Source organism: Mesoplodon densirostris, chromosome 7 (assembly GCF_025265405.1).
Source record: "Mesoplodon densirostris isolate mMesDen1 chromosome 7, mMesDen1 primary haplotype, whole genome shotgun sequence".
Taxonomy (NCBI): domain Eukaryota; kingdom Metazoa; phylum Chordata; class Mammalia; order Artiodactyla; family Ziphiidae; genus Mesoplodon; species Mesoplodon densirostris.
In genome coordinates, this window is record NC_082667.1 from 23777168 (window position 1) to 23794217 (window position 17050).

The 17050-nt window shown below is 44.9% G+C and overlaps 1 protein-coding gene across 4 annotated transcripts; it reads left to right on the forward strand.

The window, feature by feature from the left end:
* Positions 1 to 1494: 1494 nt before the first annotated feature.
* COMMD9 (COMM domain containing 9) lies at positions 1495 to 16475 on the forward strand. Of its 4 annotated transcripts, XM_060105040.1 has the most exons (7): positions 1495 to 1560; positions 9343 to 9824; positions 10087 to 10212; positions 12172 to 12332; positions 13696 to 13730; positions 14601 to 14704; positions 15749 to 16475. In XM_060105040.1, exons 2-7 carry the CDS (start codon positions 9798 to 9800, stop codon positions 15887 to 15889), a joined length of 594 nt encoding a protein of 197 aa, XP_059961023.1. In that variant the 5' UTR covers positions 1495 to 1560; positions 9343 to 9797; the 3' UTR covers positions 15890 to 16475. The 4 variants fall into 4 exon arrangements, with proteins under 4 accessions (XP_059961023.1, XP_059961021.1, XP_059961022.1 ...); XM_060105038.1 differs by lacking the exon at positions 9343 to 9824 and having other exon boundaries at positions 1496 to 1560; XM_060105039.1 differs by lacking the exon at positions 9343 to 9824 and having other exon boundaries at positions 1496 to 1560; positions 12193 to 12332.
* Positions 16476 to 17050: the final 575 nt, after the last annotated feature.

Below are 17050 nucleotides of genomic sequence, written 5' to 3' on the forward strand. Positions count from 1 at the left end.
TGCTTTGTGACCACCTAGAGGGGTGGGATAGGGAGGGTGGGAGGGAGGGAGACTCAAGAGGGAAGAGATATGGCAACATATGTATGTGTATAACTGATTCACTTTGTTATAAAGCAGAAACTAACACAGCATTGTAAAGCAATTATACTCCAATAAAGATGTTAAAAAAAAAAAGAAAACATTTACTTCAATCAAGGCACTGGGCTGGTCCTATGAATACAGGCAGGAGTAACCCTAGAGCTTACAGGGACTTATGGCAGAAAACAAGAATTAAGCCATGTGGTCCTGGAAGAAGAGAAGAGGGAGAGGCCAAGAAAGAGAGCTGGGATAAGGACTCCAGGACAAGGTGGGTCTAAAATCTTCTAGTCCAGATATGGGTTCATCCTCAGACAACCTGGGTTTATTTTCCTGGGGCTGGACAACATCCTCACAGAAAATGGGAGAGAGAAAAGAAGGGGGAGAGTAGGAGGCAGAAAAACCAATGACCAATTCCCGGCCTCGCACAATTAGATATTCTTTCTCTAGCTTGAATTTATCGGAACCTGTTTCAAGCCAAATTTTGCTAAGGAACTGGGAATGGAAAAAGAAAGAACCAACTAGATCCTAAAGATGCATAAGGGACCTGTCAGAGGCTGGGGTTAGAAGGCAGAGGAGATAGGTTCCTTAAAACCAAGTTCCAGGACTTTACAATTTGAGTCTGTTCCGAGGTAGAACCTCTGATCACTGGGCAAATCAGAGTCCTGGACTGCCCACTCAAAACCATCCTTACATTCATTATAATTATCTTGTTGAATAAATGAATTAAATCATTTCCATGAACTACCCCTCCCATCCCCACTATAGGTGTAAGAGGAACCTAGTTAGGTAATATCTTTCATTGGATTCCCTTTCTACTCTTTGTCCCAAACACTTCCTCACCTGCTCATCAAAACCGATCTCCCCTTGGACTAGAGAAAGTCATCAACACCCTTTCCTCATCTGGAGAAGGTGAATAATACCAGCTCCTACCTACCCCAGAGACACAAGGGAAACTGTACACATGAAATCAATTTTACATTCTTCAAGACAGGCGGGGTGGGGGGGTAAATTCCAAGAATTGCAATGATGTGCACAGCTACCTTAATTCTAAGAGGCCAGGTACGAAGATCACTCCAGAACAGCAAAGGCGCTTGTCAAGCCTTCAGATACATTCCCCAAATTAGCCAGCCCACCCACGAGTCAAGAGAAAATCAGTTTCCCCTGCCCTGGTAAGTAGACAAGCCAAGCCAAGCCAATTTCCTCCCCTGAAAACCATCCAGCATCCGTGTCCTCCAAACCCCACGGTCCTAGAGTCCCCGAGCTGAGCTATCCAGCCTCCGCGCCCTGCTCGGCTCCTCCCCATCCCATAGTGCCAAGAGCCAGGCAGCTCCCGCCACCCTAAAGGACTACAGCCCCCGGCATGCCCCGCGCTGCCGTCGGAGTCTCCCGACCACGCTTCTCCGCGTACCTAGGTCACGTGACTCGGGGAAGATGGCCGCGCTGACGGAGGAGGTCTTTGCAGCTCTCCAGAGCCTGCTGAAGGTAAATGAGAGGGGTGGGGACAGCGCGAGGCAGGCCTTTGTTTCCGAGACTTTGCACAGAGCAGGAATTGGGAATAAATGGACCCCGATTTGGAGCCACGACGCTGCCGCTGCCTCGCACTGTTACTCCTAGCAGGTCGTTGCGCTTTTCCGAGCTTTTTGAAAGTACGAACAAAATTAATACCACTTTGACAGGATAGTGGGGAAACAAGACAGTGGACCTGAAGGCGCTGTACAAATGTTCCCTGCTAATAGCTTCGGAGGCTGGCTTTCGGGGTTGGTGCGTTGGGGTGGTAATCTCTAGATCCGCGTCGCCAGTTCCCCATTTCATCCCGCAGCTCATCTGCGATCTCCAGTTCTCTCTGCATCCGACCCCTGAGTCAAGTGTGCGTTCTATATTCTCCTGAGCCCTTGGTTTGTTTGTTTTTTGTTTTTTTGCGGTACGCGGGCCTCTCACTGTTGTGGCCTCTCCCGTTGCAGAGCACAGGCTCCGGACGCACAGGCTCAGCAGCCATGGCTCACGGGCCCAGCCGCTCCGCGGCATGTGGGATCTTCCCGGACCGGGGCACGAACCCGTGTCCCCTGAATCGGCAGGCGGACTCTCAACCACTGCGCCACCAGGGGAGCCCTCCTGGGTTTTTTTATTTGCTGTGACCTGTGTGAGGGACGAAACACTCTCCTGACAATCATTTGAAAAATTGTGAGGATGGAAGGGATGTACTTCATATGGCTTTGTAGGAGACTGGAATTTTTTGCTTAATTTATGATTTTCCCTATAGAAGAAGCGGCGGCTTTTTCTTCCTTAGTAGAACTTGTCACTAGATGACATTATGCATCTGGTTGCCTGTTGTCTGCCTTTCTCACAAGAACGTGAGATCCACGAGGGATCTTGTTTTTTAAAAAACTCCAGACGGGGCTTCCCTGGTGGTGCAGTGGTTGAGAATCCGCCTGCCAATGCAGGGGACACGGGTTCGAGCTCTGGTCTGGGCAGATCCCACATGCCGCGGAGCAACTGGGCCCGTGAGCCACAACTACTGAGCCTGCGCGTCTGGAGCCTGTGCTCCGCAACAAGAGAGGCCGTGACAATGAGAGGCCCGCGCACCGCGATGAAGAGTGGCCCCCGCTCGCCGCAACTAGAGAAAGCCCTCGCACAGAAATGAAGACCCAACACAACCAAAAATAAATAAATTAATTTAAAAAAAAATCCAGACGACAAGGGTTGAGTTAATTACACTCAGCAGTTCATGGCACAGCATCATCATTGGTCCACGCAATGGTCCTTTTGTTTTAACCGCCTCCCCAGTGTTCACTTGTATTCTCCAATCTCTACGGGCATCTACTCTGTTATTCACAAGTGTATGCGTAACAAGCGTATTCTCCACACCTGGCATACAGCATGTGCTCAATAAATAGCTGTTCTTTGAATTAATAAATGTAGTAAAGCTGGGACTGGAAACCTAGCGCTCTCAACTCCCAGCCCAGTGCCTTTTCACCCTTACTGTGGCTGCTCTACCCCCAACCTCCACCCCAATCCCTCTTCGTGCTATGGGCTTTTTTTCTTTAATACACTTATAAAAATTATTATTAATGTGTAACACACATACAAAAAAAGTGCACAGATTATAAGTGCACCGTTTAATGATTTATTACCACCACCACAGTCAAACAATGAAATGTTACCAGTACGGCAGAAGTCTCTCTGTTGTCCCTTCGTTATTTCCCTCACTCTGCTCCCCAACAGTAACCACTATCTTTACTTCTAATATGTCAATTTAATATTGCTCACGTTTGAACTTCACATAAATGGAATAATAGGGCATATTTTTGTGTGTGTGTCTGGCTTCTTTTGTTTGCTATTATGTAGCAGTAGTTCATTTGCATTCCTATTGTCCTATGTACTTTCTTTTAAAAAATTACATAAACTTTTAATTTTGAGATATAGGTTTACAGGCAGTTGCAAAAAACAATACAGAAAGATCCCATTTATCCATTACTCAGTTTCCCCCAGTGGTAACATCTTGCAAAATTATAGTATGATATCACAACCAGGATATTGACATTGATAGTCAAGATTCAGAACATTTTTCATCACCACAGTGTTCTTCATGTTGCCCTTTTATAGCCACACCCCCTTCCCCTCTGCCCTCACCCCTTTCGTAACCTCTGGTATTCACCAATTTGTTCTTCATTTCTGTAATTTTGTCATTTCAAGAATGTTATATAAGTGAGGGACTTCCCCAGTGGCGCAGTGGTTAAGAATCCGCCTGCCAATGCAGGGGGCACGGGTTCAATCCCTGGTCTGGGAAGATTCCACATGCTGCAGAGCACCTCAGCTCCTGCACCACAACTACTGAGCCTGCGCTCTAGAGCCCGCGAGCCACAACTCCTGAGCCCACGTACCACAACTACTGAAGCCCGTGCACCTAGAGCCCGTGCTCCGCAACAAGAGAAGCCACCGCAATGAGAAACCCGTGCACCACAAGGAAGAGTAGACCCCGCTCCCCGCAACTAGAGAAAGTCCATGCACAGCAACGAAGACCCAACGCAGCCAAAAACAAAATAAATACTATAAAAAAAATCAGTTGTTTCTATACACAAACAATGAAACATTCAGAAAAAAAAAACGTTATATAATTGAAACCATACATTATGTAACCTTTTGGGACTGGCTTTTTTCATTGAGCCCAATGTTATGTGTTTTAATAGTTCTTTCCTTTTTATTGCTAAGTAGTATTCTATGGTATGACATCTACATTGTTTCCAGTTTTTTGCTATTACAAATAAACCTGCTATAAACATTTGTATACAGATTTCTGTATGAACATAAGTCTTTATTTCTCTGAAATTAATGCCCAGGAGTACAGTTCTGGATCATTTGGTAGTTACATGTTTAGGGTTTTGTTGTTGTTTTTATGAAACTGCCAAACTGTTTTCCAGAGTGGCTGTACTACTTTAAATTCCCAACAGCAGTGCATGAACGGTCCAGTTCCTCCCCATCCTCGCCAGCATTTATTGGCATCACTATATTTTATTTGAGCTATTCTGATGGGTGTGTATTTATATCTCATTGTGGTTTTAATTCAAAGTTCCCTAATGGTTAATGATGTTGGACATCTTTTCGCGTGCTTTTTTACCATCTGTGTATCTTCTTCAGCAGAATACTGCTTTATGTCTTTTGCTCATATTCTAATTTCATTGTTTGCTTTTTTACTTTTGCATTTCTTTATACATTCTAGATAGTGGTCCTTTGTCAGATATGTGGTTTGCACGTATTCTTTCCTAGTATTTAACTGTCTTTTCATCCTTTTCACAAAGGAGTATTAATTTTCTAGGTCTGCTGTAACAAAGTACTACAGACTTGGTGGCTGACACAACAGAAATTTATTGTGTCCCAGTTCTGGAGGCCAGAAGTCTGAGATCAAGGTGTCAGCCAAGTTGGTTCCTTCTGAGGGCTTTTAGGGACAGATTGTTCTGTGCCTCTCTCCTAACTTCTGGTGGTTTCTGGTCATATTTAGTGTATCTTGGCTTGTAGATCTCTGCATTGATCTTCATATGAAGTTCTCCCTGTTTGCATTTTTGTATCTAAATTACCCCTTTTAATTAGGACATTGGTCATATTGGATTAGGGTCCACCCTATGACCTCATCTTCACTATTTATATCTGCAATAATCCTATTTCTAAATGAAATCACATTTTCAGATAGTGGGGGTTATGACTTTAATATATGACTTTTAGCGGGGACACAGTTCAACCCATAACAGGAGCTTTAGCAGAGCAAAACATGTTTTAATTTTGATGAAGTACCGTTTTTCAAAAATTTTTCCTTTATGAATTGTGATTTTTTTAATGAATTACGCTTTTGGTGTAAAGTTTAAGAACTCTTTGTGAAGCCATAGCTCTCCAAATTTTTCCCTATTTTTATCTAAAAGTTTTATAGTTTTATAGTTTACATTTGTATAACATTTTAAAAAATATTTATTTATTTTATTTTTGGCTGCATTGGGTCTTCGTTGCTGCACGCGGGCTTTCTCTAGTTGTGGCGAGTGGGGGCTACTCTTCGTTGCGGTGCGTGGGCTTCTCATTGCGGTGGCTTCTCTTGTTAAGGAGCGTGGGCTCTAGGCATGCAGGCTTCAGTAGTTCTGGCTTGCAGGCTCTAGAGCGCAGGCTCAGTAGTTGTGGTGCACAGGCTTAGTTGCTCTGCAGCATGTGGGATCTTCCCAGACCAGGGCTCTAACCTGTGTCCCCTGCATTGGCAGGCGGATTCTTAACCACTGTGCCACCAGGGAAGTCCCTACATTTATATAACATTTAAGTCCATGATTGATTTTGCATTAATTTTGTATAAGGTGTGTGGAAAAGTTTGAGTTTTTTTTTTTTTTGGCCTGTGAATGTCCCCTTGTTCCAATATCATTTGTTGAAAAGTGCTTTCTTTCCTCCATTGAATTGCTTTTGCAACTTTGTCAAGAATCAGTTGGGCATATTTACTGGGTCTACTTCAGGGTTCTTTAGTTTGTTCCATTGATCTATTTGTTTATCCCTCTGAGAATACCATACAGTCTTGATTATCGTAACTATATAATAAGTCTTGAAATCAGATAGATGGATTCCTCCTACTTCATTCTTTATCAAAATTGTTTTAGCTATTCTAGTTTCTTCGCCTTCCTTTATAAATTTTAGAATGATCTTGGATATATCTAAAAAAAAAAAACTTGCTGAGATTTTCATAGGAATTGGGTTAAATCTGTACATCATTTAGGAGCAAATTGACGTCTTAATGTGTTGGATCATCCAATCCATTATCATAATGTGTCACCCCATTGATTTAGATCCTTGATTTCTTTTATCTGTATTGTATAATTTTCAGTATACAAGTCCTGTACATGTTTTGTTAGATTTATATGTAAGTATTTCTTTCTTTTTTTTTGAGCAATTGCAAATGATATTGTACTTTTAATTCCAGTGTCCACATGTTCATTGCTAGTGTGTAGAAATAAATCTGATTTTTAGTAGGTGTGCCTTGGAACTGTAACTGCTGAACTCACTTATTCTAATAATTTTTTTGTACATTTCTTGGGACTTTCTCATAGACAGTCATGTCCCTGCAAATAGGGACAGTTTTATTTCTTCCTTTCTGATCTGCAGACCTTTTATTTCTTTCTCTTGCCTTATTTCAGTGGCTAGAATTTTCAGCACAATGTGGAATAACAGTGGTGAGAGCCCACATCCTTGCCTTGTTCCCAACTTTAGTCTTTCATCATTAAGTATGTTTTCTCTAGGTTTTTTGGTAGATGCTCTATGTCAAGTTATGGAAGTTCCCCTCAATTCCTAATTTTATGAGAGTTTTCATCAAGAATGGAAGTTGAATTTTGTCAGCTGCTCTTTCTTCATTGATTGATATCCAATGATTTTCTCCTTGAGCCTGGTAATATGGTGGATCACATAGATTTTCAAATACTGAACTGGCCTAGCATCCCTGGAATAAATTCCACCTAGTTATAGTGAAAAATCCTTTTTATATATTGCTGAATTCTGTTAGTTAGTATGTTGTTAAAGATCTTTGCATCTATTTTTATGAGGGACATTGGTCTGTAGTTTTTTTGTTTTGTTTTATACAGTCTCTGATTTTGGTATCAGGGTAATCCTAGTTTTGTGAAATGAATTGGGAAGTGTTTCCTCCTTTTCTGTTTTCTAGAAGAGATTGTGTAGAATTAGTTAATTCTTTCTTTAAATGTGTGTTAAATTCTCCAGTGAAACCATCTGGGTGTGGTGATTTCTTTTCTGGGGGTTTTAAAATTACAAATTCAATTTCCTTAACAGTTATAGCACTACTCACGTTTTCAGTTTTATATTGGGAGAGTTATGGTAGTTTGTGTTTTTTGAGAAATTGATCCATTTCATTTAAACTGTCACATTTGTGTGTATAGAGTTGCTTGTAGTTATTCTCTTATTTTCTTTTTGAAATCTGCAGGGTCTGTAGTGATATGCCCTGCTTCATTCCTGATATTGGTAATTTGTGTCTCCTTTCTTTTTAATTTTGTCAGTCTTGCTAAAAGTTTGTTAATTTTATTGATATTTTCGAAGAACTAGTTATTTGTTCCATTGATTTCTCCTTTTTTATGTTTTCAATTTCTTTGGTGTCTGCTCTTTGTTGTTTCCTTCCTTATTCCTTTGGGTTTATTATGCTCTTGTTTTTCTAGGTTCTTGAGATGAGGACTTAGATTATTTATTTGAGACTTTCCCTCTTTTCTAATATATGCATTTAATGCTGTAAACTTCCCTCTCAGCACCATCTTGGCTGTATTCCCAAAATTTTGGTGTTGTTTTTCATTTTCATTCATTCAGTGTAATTATTTTAACTTTCCTTTTAATCTGTGGATTATTTAGAAATGTGTTGTTTAAGTTTCCACATGTTTGGACATGTTCTTGTTATCTTATTGGTTTCTAATGTGATTCCATTGTGATCACTGAGAACACATTCTATATGATTTAGTTCTTTTAAGTTTGTTAAGGTTTGTTTTCTGGCTCAGAATATCATCTATCTCGGCATGTGTTCAGTGAGCTTTTGAAAAGAGTGTGTATTCTGTTGTTACTGGGTAGAGTTCCATTAATATCCATTAGATTGATTGATGGTGTTGTGGAGTTCTTCTGTGTCTTTGTTGAATCCTGTCTAGTTGTTCTATCAGTTGTGGAAAGAGGGGTGTTGAAGACTCCAACTGTATTTATAGATTTGTCCATTTCTCCTTTCAGTTCTGTCTGTTTTTGCTTCACATGTTTTGAAGCTCTCTTGCTGAGGGCATGCACATTCAGGATGTCTTCTGGTCAACAGAACCTCTTACCATTATGTAATGTCCCTCTCTGTCTCTGGTAATTTTCTCTGCTGTGAAGTCTACTTTATCTGATATGAATGTAGCCACTCTTGCTTTCATGATCTTTTTCCATTCTTTTCCTTTTAATCTGTCTCTATCATTATATTTGAAGGGAGTTTCTTGTAGATAGCGTTTAACTGAGTCATATTTTTTAATCCACTGAGCCAATTTCTGTCTTTTTTTTTTTTTTTTTTTTTTTTTTTTTTTTCGGTACGCGGCCCTCTCTGTTGTGGCCTCTTCCGTTGCAGAGCACAGGCTCCGGACGCGCAGGCTCAGTGGCCATGACTCACGGGCACAGCCTCTCCGCGGCATGTGTGATCTTCCCGGACCGGGGCACGAACCCGCGTCCCCTGCATCTGCAGGCGGACTCTCAACCACTGCGCCACCAGGGAACCCCCAATTTCTGTCTTTTAATTGGTATATTTAGACCACTTACAGCCAATGTAATTATTGAAATATTAGAACTTAAGTTTGCCATTTTATTTTTTGTTTTCTATTTGTTCTTTTATTTGTTTTTGTTTCTTTACTTTTACTGCCTTCCTGTGGGTTATTTGATCAATTGAACATTTTTTTGGAATTCCATTTTGATTTATCTGTAGTGTTTTAAAATTCATTTCTCTTTATAACTCTTATAGTGGTTGTTCAACTTATTACATTTATTTACTATAACATCACAATCTCAGTGACGTATCAGTGTCATCATTTTACCAGTTAGAGTGAAGTCATCCCTTTCTAGTCCTGTCCTTATTTATAATATAATTGTCTTAAATATTTCCTCTATATACATGTACAGCCACATCGGACAGTGGCTCTTCTCTTTGTTCATATATCCCAGACTTCGAGCTGAAGAAGAGGGCCACCCAGAATGCCAGTGGGTGAAAGCAAACAAACTCTGACAAATACTTGCTCTCTCTAGCCAAAGACCAAGAAAGGGGCGGCTTAGGAAGACAGAAAACTTTTAGACAGTCACTGCTCAACTCCACCCAAACACCGCTGAAAACACTGTGGCTCCACTGTGCCGCTCCACTGTACGGCAACAAAGTCTGAGAGGGAACACCCCCATCGGGGCAGAGGAGGCCAAGTAGGGAGCTGGACCGCCATCCCCACGAGCTGGTAACAAGTTCCACCACCCCACGGTACTGGTGGAAACTACTGGAGCCAGAACTTCCATCCCTGCCCAGTAGCTACGAGGAACCCCTCCTTTTGGGTGTGAGCGGGAGCCAAGTAGGGGAGCTGGACTTCTGTCTCCATTTGGTCGTGATGAAGCCACAACCCCCAGCCCCACCGTGCTCGCCCTGCCTCCTGAGCAGCGTCAGAGAAAGCCAGCTAAAATAGAAGATTTAAATAAGTTCCAGAGGCTCACAACGTAATATGGCCACGTCATTCCTTTGTCATGAGGTCCGTAGCAGGTCTGTCTTCTCTTCTCCCCTTTCAGAGTCGTCTTACATTTGTATTGTATAAAGTGCCCAGGGAATGTCGTTGTGTTTAGCAGGAAAAAGAGGGAAAAGTACATCTGTGTCATCTTCCCGGAAATAGAAGGGTCCTGTGCACCTCTTAGGTGTCACACCATGACGGAGACAGTATTACGTTCTCAAAAAAATGTATTTTCAGAGTCTGAGTTTGTTGCTTGTTTTGTTTTTTTCCACCTGTGAATTTACAGGCCTCCTCGAAAGATGTTGTCAGACAGCTGTGCCAAGAGAGCTTTTCCAGTTCAGCCCTTGGCTCGAGAAAGCTCTTGGCTGTTACATGTTCCAGCTTGTCTGTGGCCCAGGAGGAGGCAGAACAAGTAAGTGGGGTCAGAAGTGAGCTCTGGCCGCTGGCTGCTCGGCTCCTTAGTCTCTTCCTTGACTTCCCAGTTGTTGCCGCGTCCAAGGGAATCTTTCCCCTGAAGTGTCTGTTGACGTTATAGCAAACTTAAAATAGACGCTTTTTTCCTTTTTAATGTTAGTGACCTTAAAAGCCATTGTCTCTGAACCTTCACTTCCTTATGATAAGTGAGGCGTGGATGGGAAAAGTATACCCAGAATCGGAGCTCCTGACCATTTCCTTTTCAGACTTGTCACCTAGACAGCATGGACAAAAGCCAACCGTGCTATGATTTTCTTTCCCAACCTGTAACTTGATAATGCTGATGAATTGCTGGCTGGATAGCTTAGGCAGACTTCTCAGGGATGGTGGGGCGGAAGCTCTGAGGCCTGAGTATGATTCGGGAGGATGGACTGCTGGGCCTCCCCTGATCTCAGGTGGCCAAGAGGACAAGGATGGTTATGCAGCACTCACAGCCTTATCTTTCCATGGCAACTGTGTTTCCAAAACAGTAATTCATCCAAGCAGACCTACGCTGTTGTTGTTATTTTTTAATCTGGAGCTTGGCTCGTTGAAGTGAGAGGCAGCGGCAAGGTTACGAAAGTGAGTTGGAGTCTTAGTTTGGGTTCCTCAAAAGTAGACGCCGAGGGCCTCCCTGGTGGCGCAGTGGTTGAGAGTCCGCCTGCCGATGCAGGGGATACGGGTTCGTGCCCCGGTCTGGGAGGATCCCACGTGCCGCGGAGCGGCTGGGCCCGTGAGCCATGGCCTCTGGGCCTGCGCATCCGGAGCCTGTGCTCCGCAACGGGAGAGGCCACAACAGTGAGAGGCCCGCATACCGCAAAAAGAAGAAAAAAAAAAAAAAAAAAAAAGTAGACGCCGAGGCAGCGACTTGGCTGCTGGTAGTTACTTGGGAGGTGATTCCAGAAAGCACAAAGGAGGGAGTGAGGAAAGTCAGGCCGGGAAGAGAGACAAGCCAGGAGAAGGATATGTTAGGGAGCGGTCAGTGCTGCGGGGTCTGCAGTTGGGATCCTGTAAGAAACCACGTGGATACATGCCCCAGCACTGTCACCCTGGAAGGCAGGGAGGGTGGGGCGTTTATCCACTCACTCCCACCCTTCACCAGTAGAGGCTTAACTGTCCCCTCGCCTCTGGGTTGTGCTTTTCCGAGCTGAGCAACCTCCCATGGCATCTGGGAAAGTCCTAAAGCGGAGAAGGTTACCTCCAGAGAGTCCTGTTCTCTTCCGCTGAGCAGCAGATTCACTTGGAAGGACACAGGGTAGAATCCAGCGTCCTAGCGGGGCAGCGCCAGGCATTCCTTCCACAGGGAGGTCCGCACAGCCGGCCTGGAGCTGTTTGTTTGCCTGCCTCGCCCCACCAGGTGACAGCCTAGGGGCAAGGACGTGACAGTCCAGCCAGCCTGGATGAGAAGCCCCAACTCCCCAGGAGCCAGTACCTCTGGCAGCAATTCAGTAAGCACGGCTTTGGGTGCTGGCACAGGCCACGCAGCAGCCACACTCAGGGAAGCCCAAGCCGCGGGCCCCGGTGTTTCTGCAGCCCTCGCGGTCCAGAGGCAGGGGACTGGTGCAGCGTTGTCTAGTAACACCGCTGGCTTTCCGCTTCTCTCACATTAAGAGGGGAACAGGCTAGAAAGTTAGCTTAAGGTCAGAGTCCGTGCACAAGGAAGGGGATTTATTAACCCTTTGCCCATAAGCAGAGACGTTCTGGCAGGTTGGCAGCATCCTCGGTCAGACAGCTACATGTCTTCTAAGCAACAGGTGAGCTTGGAGGTGGGCCGAGGCACGTGAGCATCAGCATCTGCACCAGGGGCCTCCGGACTCCTGGGATTCAGTTGGAATGACGGTGGCGGTTTGTGGCAGGCCCTCTTCCCAGCAGGGGAGATACAGCCCTGTCCCCTGTCCCCCTGCCCCTCACCACCCAGGGCTCCCCGTCTATCCTGCAGCTGCTCCAGGCTCTGCACCGCCTCACCAGGCTAGTGGTGTTCCGTGACCTGTCCTCCGCCGAGGCGATTCTGGCACTCTTTCCTGAAAATTTCCACCCAAACCTCAAAAACCTGCTGACAAAAATCATCCTAGAACACGTGTAAGTGCTTATTTCTTGGGAGTTTCTTGTAATGCTTGTATTTCTTATTCCTGTTCTGGAAAAAATATGCTTATTCTTGAAAAGCAAGCACAGGTAAGCAAAAAGAAGGAAACCATAATCCCACCGCCCAGAGGGTTAGTAGTGTTAATTCCTTAACGGGAAACCTTTTAAGACTGGTTTATTTTTTCCATTTACACACAGAGGGTTGGTTTTGCTTTTGTTTTTAACACAATGGGATCATGCTGTTTTATAACTTGCTTGTTTTCATTTAATAGTATTAACATTAATGATATTTCAGGTTGATAAATATTTACCTTCAATATCATTCTTAATGGGTAAATATATTCCATTACATGAAGAAATTATGTGTAATTTAGTTAATAAATTCCTTACGGTTGGACATTTAGGCTATTGGCAGTTTTCACTGCAGTGAACAATTTATTGTGGAACCTTTGCCCACGTTGTGCTTCATTATTTCCTTACTGGTAAATGGTGGTCCTGAGGCTTTGGCTTTTTATTATCAAGTCTGCCATCGGAAAGATCGCGCCAGCTACTCCTCCACCAGTAGGACATTGATGTGCCGCTCTCCCCACACCATTGCCAGCACTGAGGGTGTTTTGTTTTGTTTTTTTACTTTTTATTCCCAGTTTCACAAATGGCAAAAGGTACCTCATTTCAGTTTATATATCTTTGATACTAGTGATGTCAAATATCTTTTTCATGTTATTGGTCATTTTTATTCTTTTGTGAGTTTTCTGTACATTTTCTAGCTGGGCAAATCCTTTTAGATACATACAATTTAAGCAGAACTGATTAACTGCTGGTTAGCAGCAGGCTTGAAGAGACCTCTCTGATAGTAATAACTGATAATGCTTACTTCCCAAGGGTTGTGTTGTTTATTTAGAAACTTTCTCTTGCGTGACCACAGTTTACTCTGACTCTGCTCAGCATCTTACTATGGCGTGATTTGTGTAGCATCAGACACGTCTGTTTAGATGTGTTTTGCGTAAGATGACATACTTTGCGTAGTAGATGCTCAGTAAAAAGAGGATAAGTTGACCTTTTCTGTTTTGTCTCTGAGAACAATAGCACAGTTACAGTGCATTTAGCCTTTTCTTGCTTTTCCTAAGCCATGAAAACTAACAGCACCTACGGCCGTAACATCACTCAGTTTTGTAAAACAAGCAAACAAAAAACTGCTCCTTGGAGGGAGGCGTTTCTGTGGTCCTTTCCTGTTAGGAGGTGATTATAGGTTTTAAGATCACAGAACGAGCAGAGGCCCAGGCCCATGGGGCTCATTATCAGAAGACTCAGTTCGCATCCCTTTTCCATGATATTTTTCTTATCTTTCCCTCTTAAACAGATCTACTTGGAGAGCTGAAGCCCAAACAAATCAGAGTGAGTACCAAGAAACCTGCCTCTTCCTCCTTCCCCCTCCTCCCCAGCCCCAGCGCTAAATCTACCAGAGTTTTTAACTAAAGTCAAAGTGAATTAACCTAATCCCAAACTGAATAGTGTTTGTTATGTATTTCTTTTTAATTCCACTTTTTAATTTTTTTTCTGGTTATAAACCTAATATCATAGAGGCATGTTGTTAAAAAACAAACAGATATCCTAAGCAGAAAGTGAAGTACTTAAAATAACTATATTTCCATTGGAAAACAAATTAACCATAATTGAAATTAGTGTGAAAGATTGAATAAAAGTGGATGTTTGTTAAACAGTCACTAAACTCACTCTGATTCAGTCACAGTGCCCCAGACTCTGCCTGCATTAACTCATTTAGTTCTCCCAACAACCCTGTGAGCTAGGCTGAGATCATCCCCATTTTACAGGTGAGCAAACAGAGGCTCAGAGGTTAGACAGGTGGTAGAACACACATTCAAGCCGAGTCTGTGTGCCTCTCAAACAAAAGCTCTCTCCGCTATTCTCAAAGCCACACACTTCCTAAGACTCCGGCCATAGCCTCTTGTTCTCCACCTGCGTCATTCCTCATTCTATCCAGACATCTGGAGGGTTGGGTGTTCAGGCAGAAGCCTGGAGGTGCTGACCACCACGAATCCGCACTAAGTGCAGGGGCCACGGTCAGTGGTAAGGAAGGCCCAGGGCTTGCTGTGGGGTCTTGGGCCCTGTCTGTCTGTCTCCCTCAGAGGCTTGCTGTGTGGATCACATGCATTACCCATGTGCAGCCCTTGGAGCCTCCTGTCGTCGAGGAGAGGCTTAGTAACGCAGGTGGCGTGAGCACTGACCCGAGCTGTCCCCACACAGTCTCTCTGCCGCGCCTGGTCGACCTGGACTGGAGGGTGGACATCAAAACCTCCTCAGACAGCATCAGCCGCATGGCCATCCCTACCTGCCTGCTCCAGATGAAGGTACATCCACTGTCAGGCTCACTAGAGGCAAAGGAGGGGCAGCAGGGACTCGGCGCCCCTGCGGGCCAGCAAAAATGCCAGACTCCAAGTTTTAGGCTCTCCAACCCCATAAATAAAAAAAATTTAGCACCCCCAAAATGCAGTGTTTATTTAGAAAGTATATGTGTATTAACATAGTACAGTCATACTAAAACATATACCGAAACTGGAAATTTTAAAACAAGACAAACACAAAATATAAATTTACAAAATAATTTGCTGATACCTAAAGGTTGTCTTAGACACTTACAGGAAGGTTTGGCTTTAACAATAGAAGCACGCACTCAGATTTCCAATTGCCTTCTTGAGAATTTTGGTATACTTTTCCAAATTCTTGTCCAATCTTAGGAGGCTGTTGCTGTTTGTACTGTGCTGAACAAGGGCTCCTATTAGCAGTTGGAGAAGTATCAGTTCTTCATCTTATTGTTCACATTCTTCATTGGTGTTATCTTCACTTCACAATTATTTTCAGGAGTCTTTTTAAGCCACATACCCATTTCTGGGTTTGTTCAGTTAAAACTAGGTAGCATAATGCTGTATTTACTTAACCACCAGACACCCAGAAACTCAACAGCTGTAAGAAAATGAAAGAGCAAGGGTGCCTCTAACAACTAAGTTCTTAACTATTACTAAGGCTTACTTAAAAAAAAAAAAAAATACAAATACATATAACTAGAGGTTGTAATATTTTTCCTGCCTCTCGGAGGAGTCTTATGTACCCCTAGAGCCCACGGCCTAAAGCACCAGCATGAACCCAGGATGTTTCCGCACTCGAGTGCCCAGAGAGAGTTGGGGGCGGGAGGGTGAGTGAGCCTGGCTTCTCCGACCCCTGCCCGGAGCCCCTGAGACAGCTCCCTCCCTGTCCCCATTTGCTGAGTGACTCCAGGGCTGCGACTCTCTGTGACTCTGAGCAAAGAGCCTCTCTTCCGAGCTTCGCCAGAACGGGGTGGGGCCTGCAGGTCGAAGAGGGGCAGCCGTGATTTTGGGGCAGTGTTCTCTTTTCAGATCCAGGAAGATCCCAGTCTGTGTGGGGAGCAGCCCTCCACGTCAGCTGTCACCGTGGAGCTGAGTAAGGAGACCCTGGACACGATGCTAGACGGGCTGGGCCGCATCCGGGACCAGCTCTCCGCTGTGGCCAGCAAGTAACGCGGCCAGCCGGCCCCCAGCACACGCCGTCCTCGCAGCAGGCAGCGGTGGGGACATGGGGGCTGCCATCCAGAAGGCGCGGTTGGACCAGGCGGAAGCAGCCAGGCCCCCGCGCTGCTTTTTCCTCTTTCCAAAGTTGGAGCAGAAGCTGCTGACCTCCCGAGGCTCCTGTGTGGGACTTAATGACCCCTGTGGCAGCAGGAGGGAGCGTTTGCTTGGTCAGCCGCCTCCGCCTGGCTGATTGGAAAATTCAGGCCCAAATTGTGGCGCTCGTCTTAATAAGTTCCTTTCGCTCTGAGGAGCTCATTTCCAGCTCTGGAATGCACACAGGGAGTCAGGTGGGTGACGCCAGCAGTTCTGCTTCTCTGTCAGAGAAGCCAGGCGGATCCCACGGGGCAGGGCCCCCTCTGCGTGCCTGCCTGCCCTGAGTCCAGAGCCTTCCCGAGCTCCCTCAGCCCTGCGGGACCACCTGGCAGCGTAGGAAGTCTGAAATGGGAGCTCATTTCCTTCTCATTGGAGCCAGAGGCCCCTTCCTTGATGTATTGCAGAAGTAGGAGTGATTGGAAATAAATAACAGTTCTAGGAACTTCCTGATTCCGGTCACGCCTCTGTAGCTTCTGTCCTTCGCCTGAGTCGTTTCCGTAGGCCAGTGTGCTGCCTCTCGTTTGTAAAGACGACCCCAGCGTCCTCGTTCCTGGCTCAGCTCATCACCACGGGATGACCTGAAACCGGGCCTGTGGGCCGGCCCACCTTCCACGTATCCATCCGTCACGTAGAGCAAAAGAAAGCATGGCTGACATCAGCAGGTGCTTGTCGTGAGAGCTGTGATGAAAGCGCTCTTCGAGGAGCGCTGTCACGGGCCTGACAAGTCCCGGGGGCTCCGTGTAAGGTGTTCCCCCTTCCTTCTCCAGATCACCCAGTAGCAAGAGCCTGCCTGCTCTGAGCGCTTTGTTTTGGCGGCTTCTCAGGCGGTGTGTGTGGACGGGGTGGGAGGGTGGGAGGAGGAGGCAGGACTTCGGGTTAAGAGGATGCTCTTGAGCTCAGTTCCTGCCCACCCCAAGGTTTGTTTTGTTTTGTTTTAATTAAATGGGAATAATAATCATACCTACTCTACAGCGCTTTTGTGAAGATTAAGTGATATAATGTACCTAAAAGCACTTT

Excerpts from the sequence above, each read along its gene's own strand:
- COMMD9 (XM_060105038.1), top strand. The coding sequence starts at position 1,510 with ATGGCCGCGCTGACGGAGGAGGTCTTTGCAGCTCTCCAGAGCCTGCTG. Across the intron at positions 10,213-12,171 it reads CCCAGGAGGAGGCAGAACAA|GGCTCCCCGTCTATCCTGCA; the intron begins GTAAGTGGGGTC and ends CTCACCACCCAG. Across the intron at positions 12,333-13,695 it reads AAAATCATCCTAGAACACGT|ATCTACTTGGAGAGCTGAAG; the intron begins GTAAGTGCTTAT and ends CCTCTTAAACAG.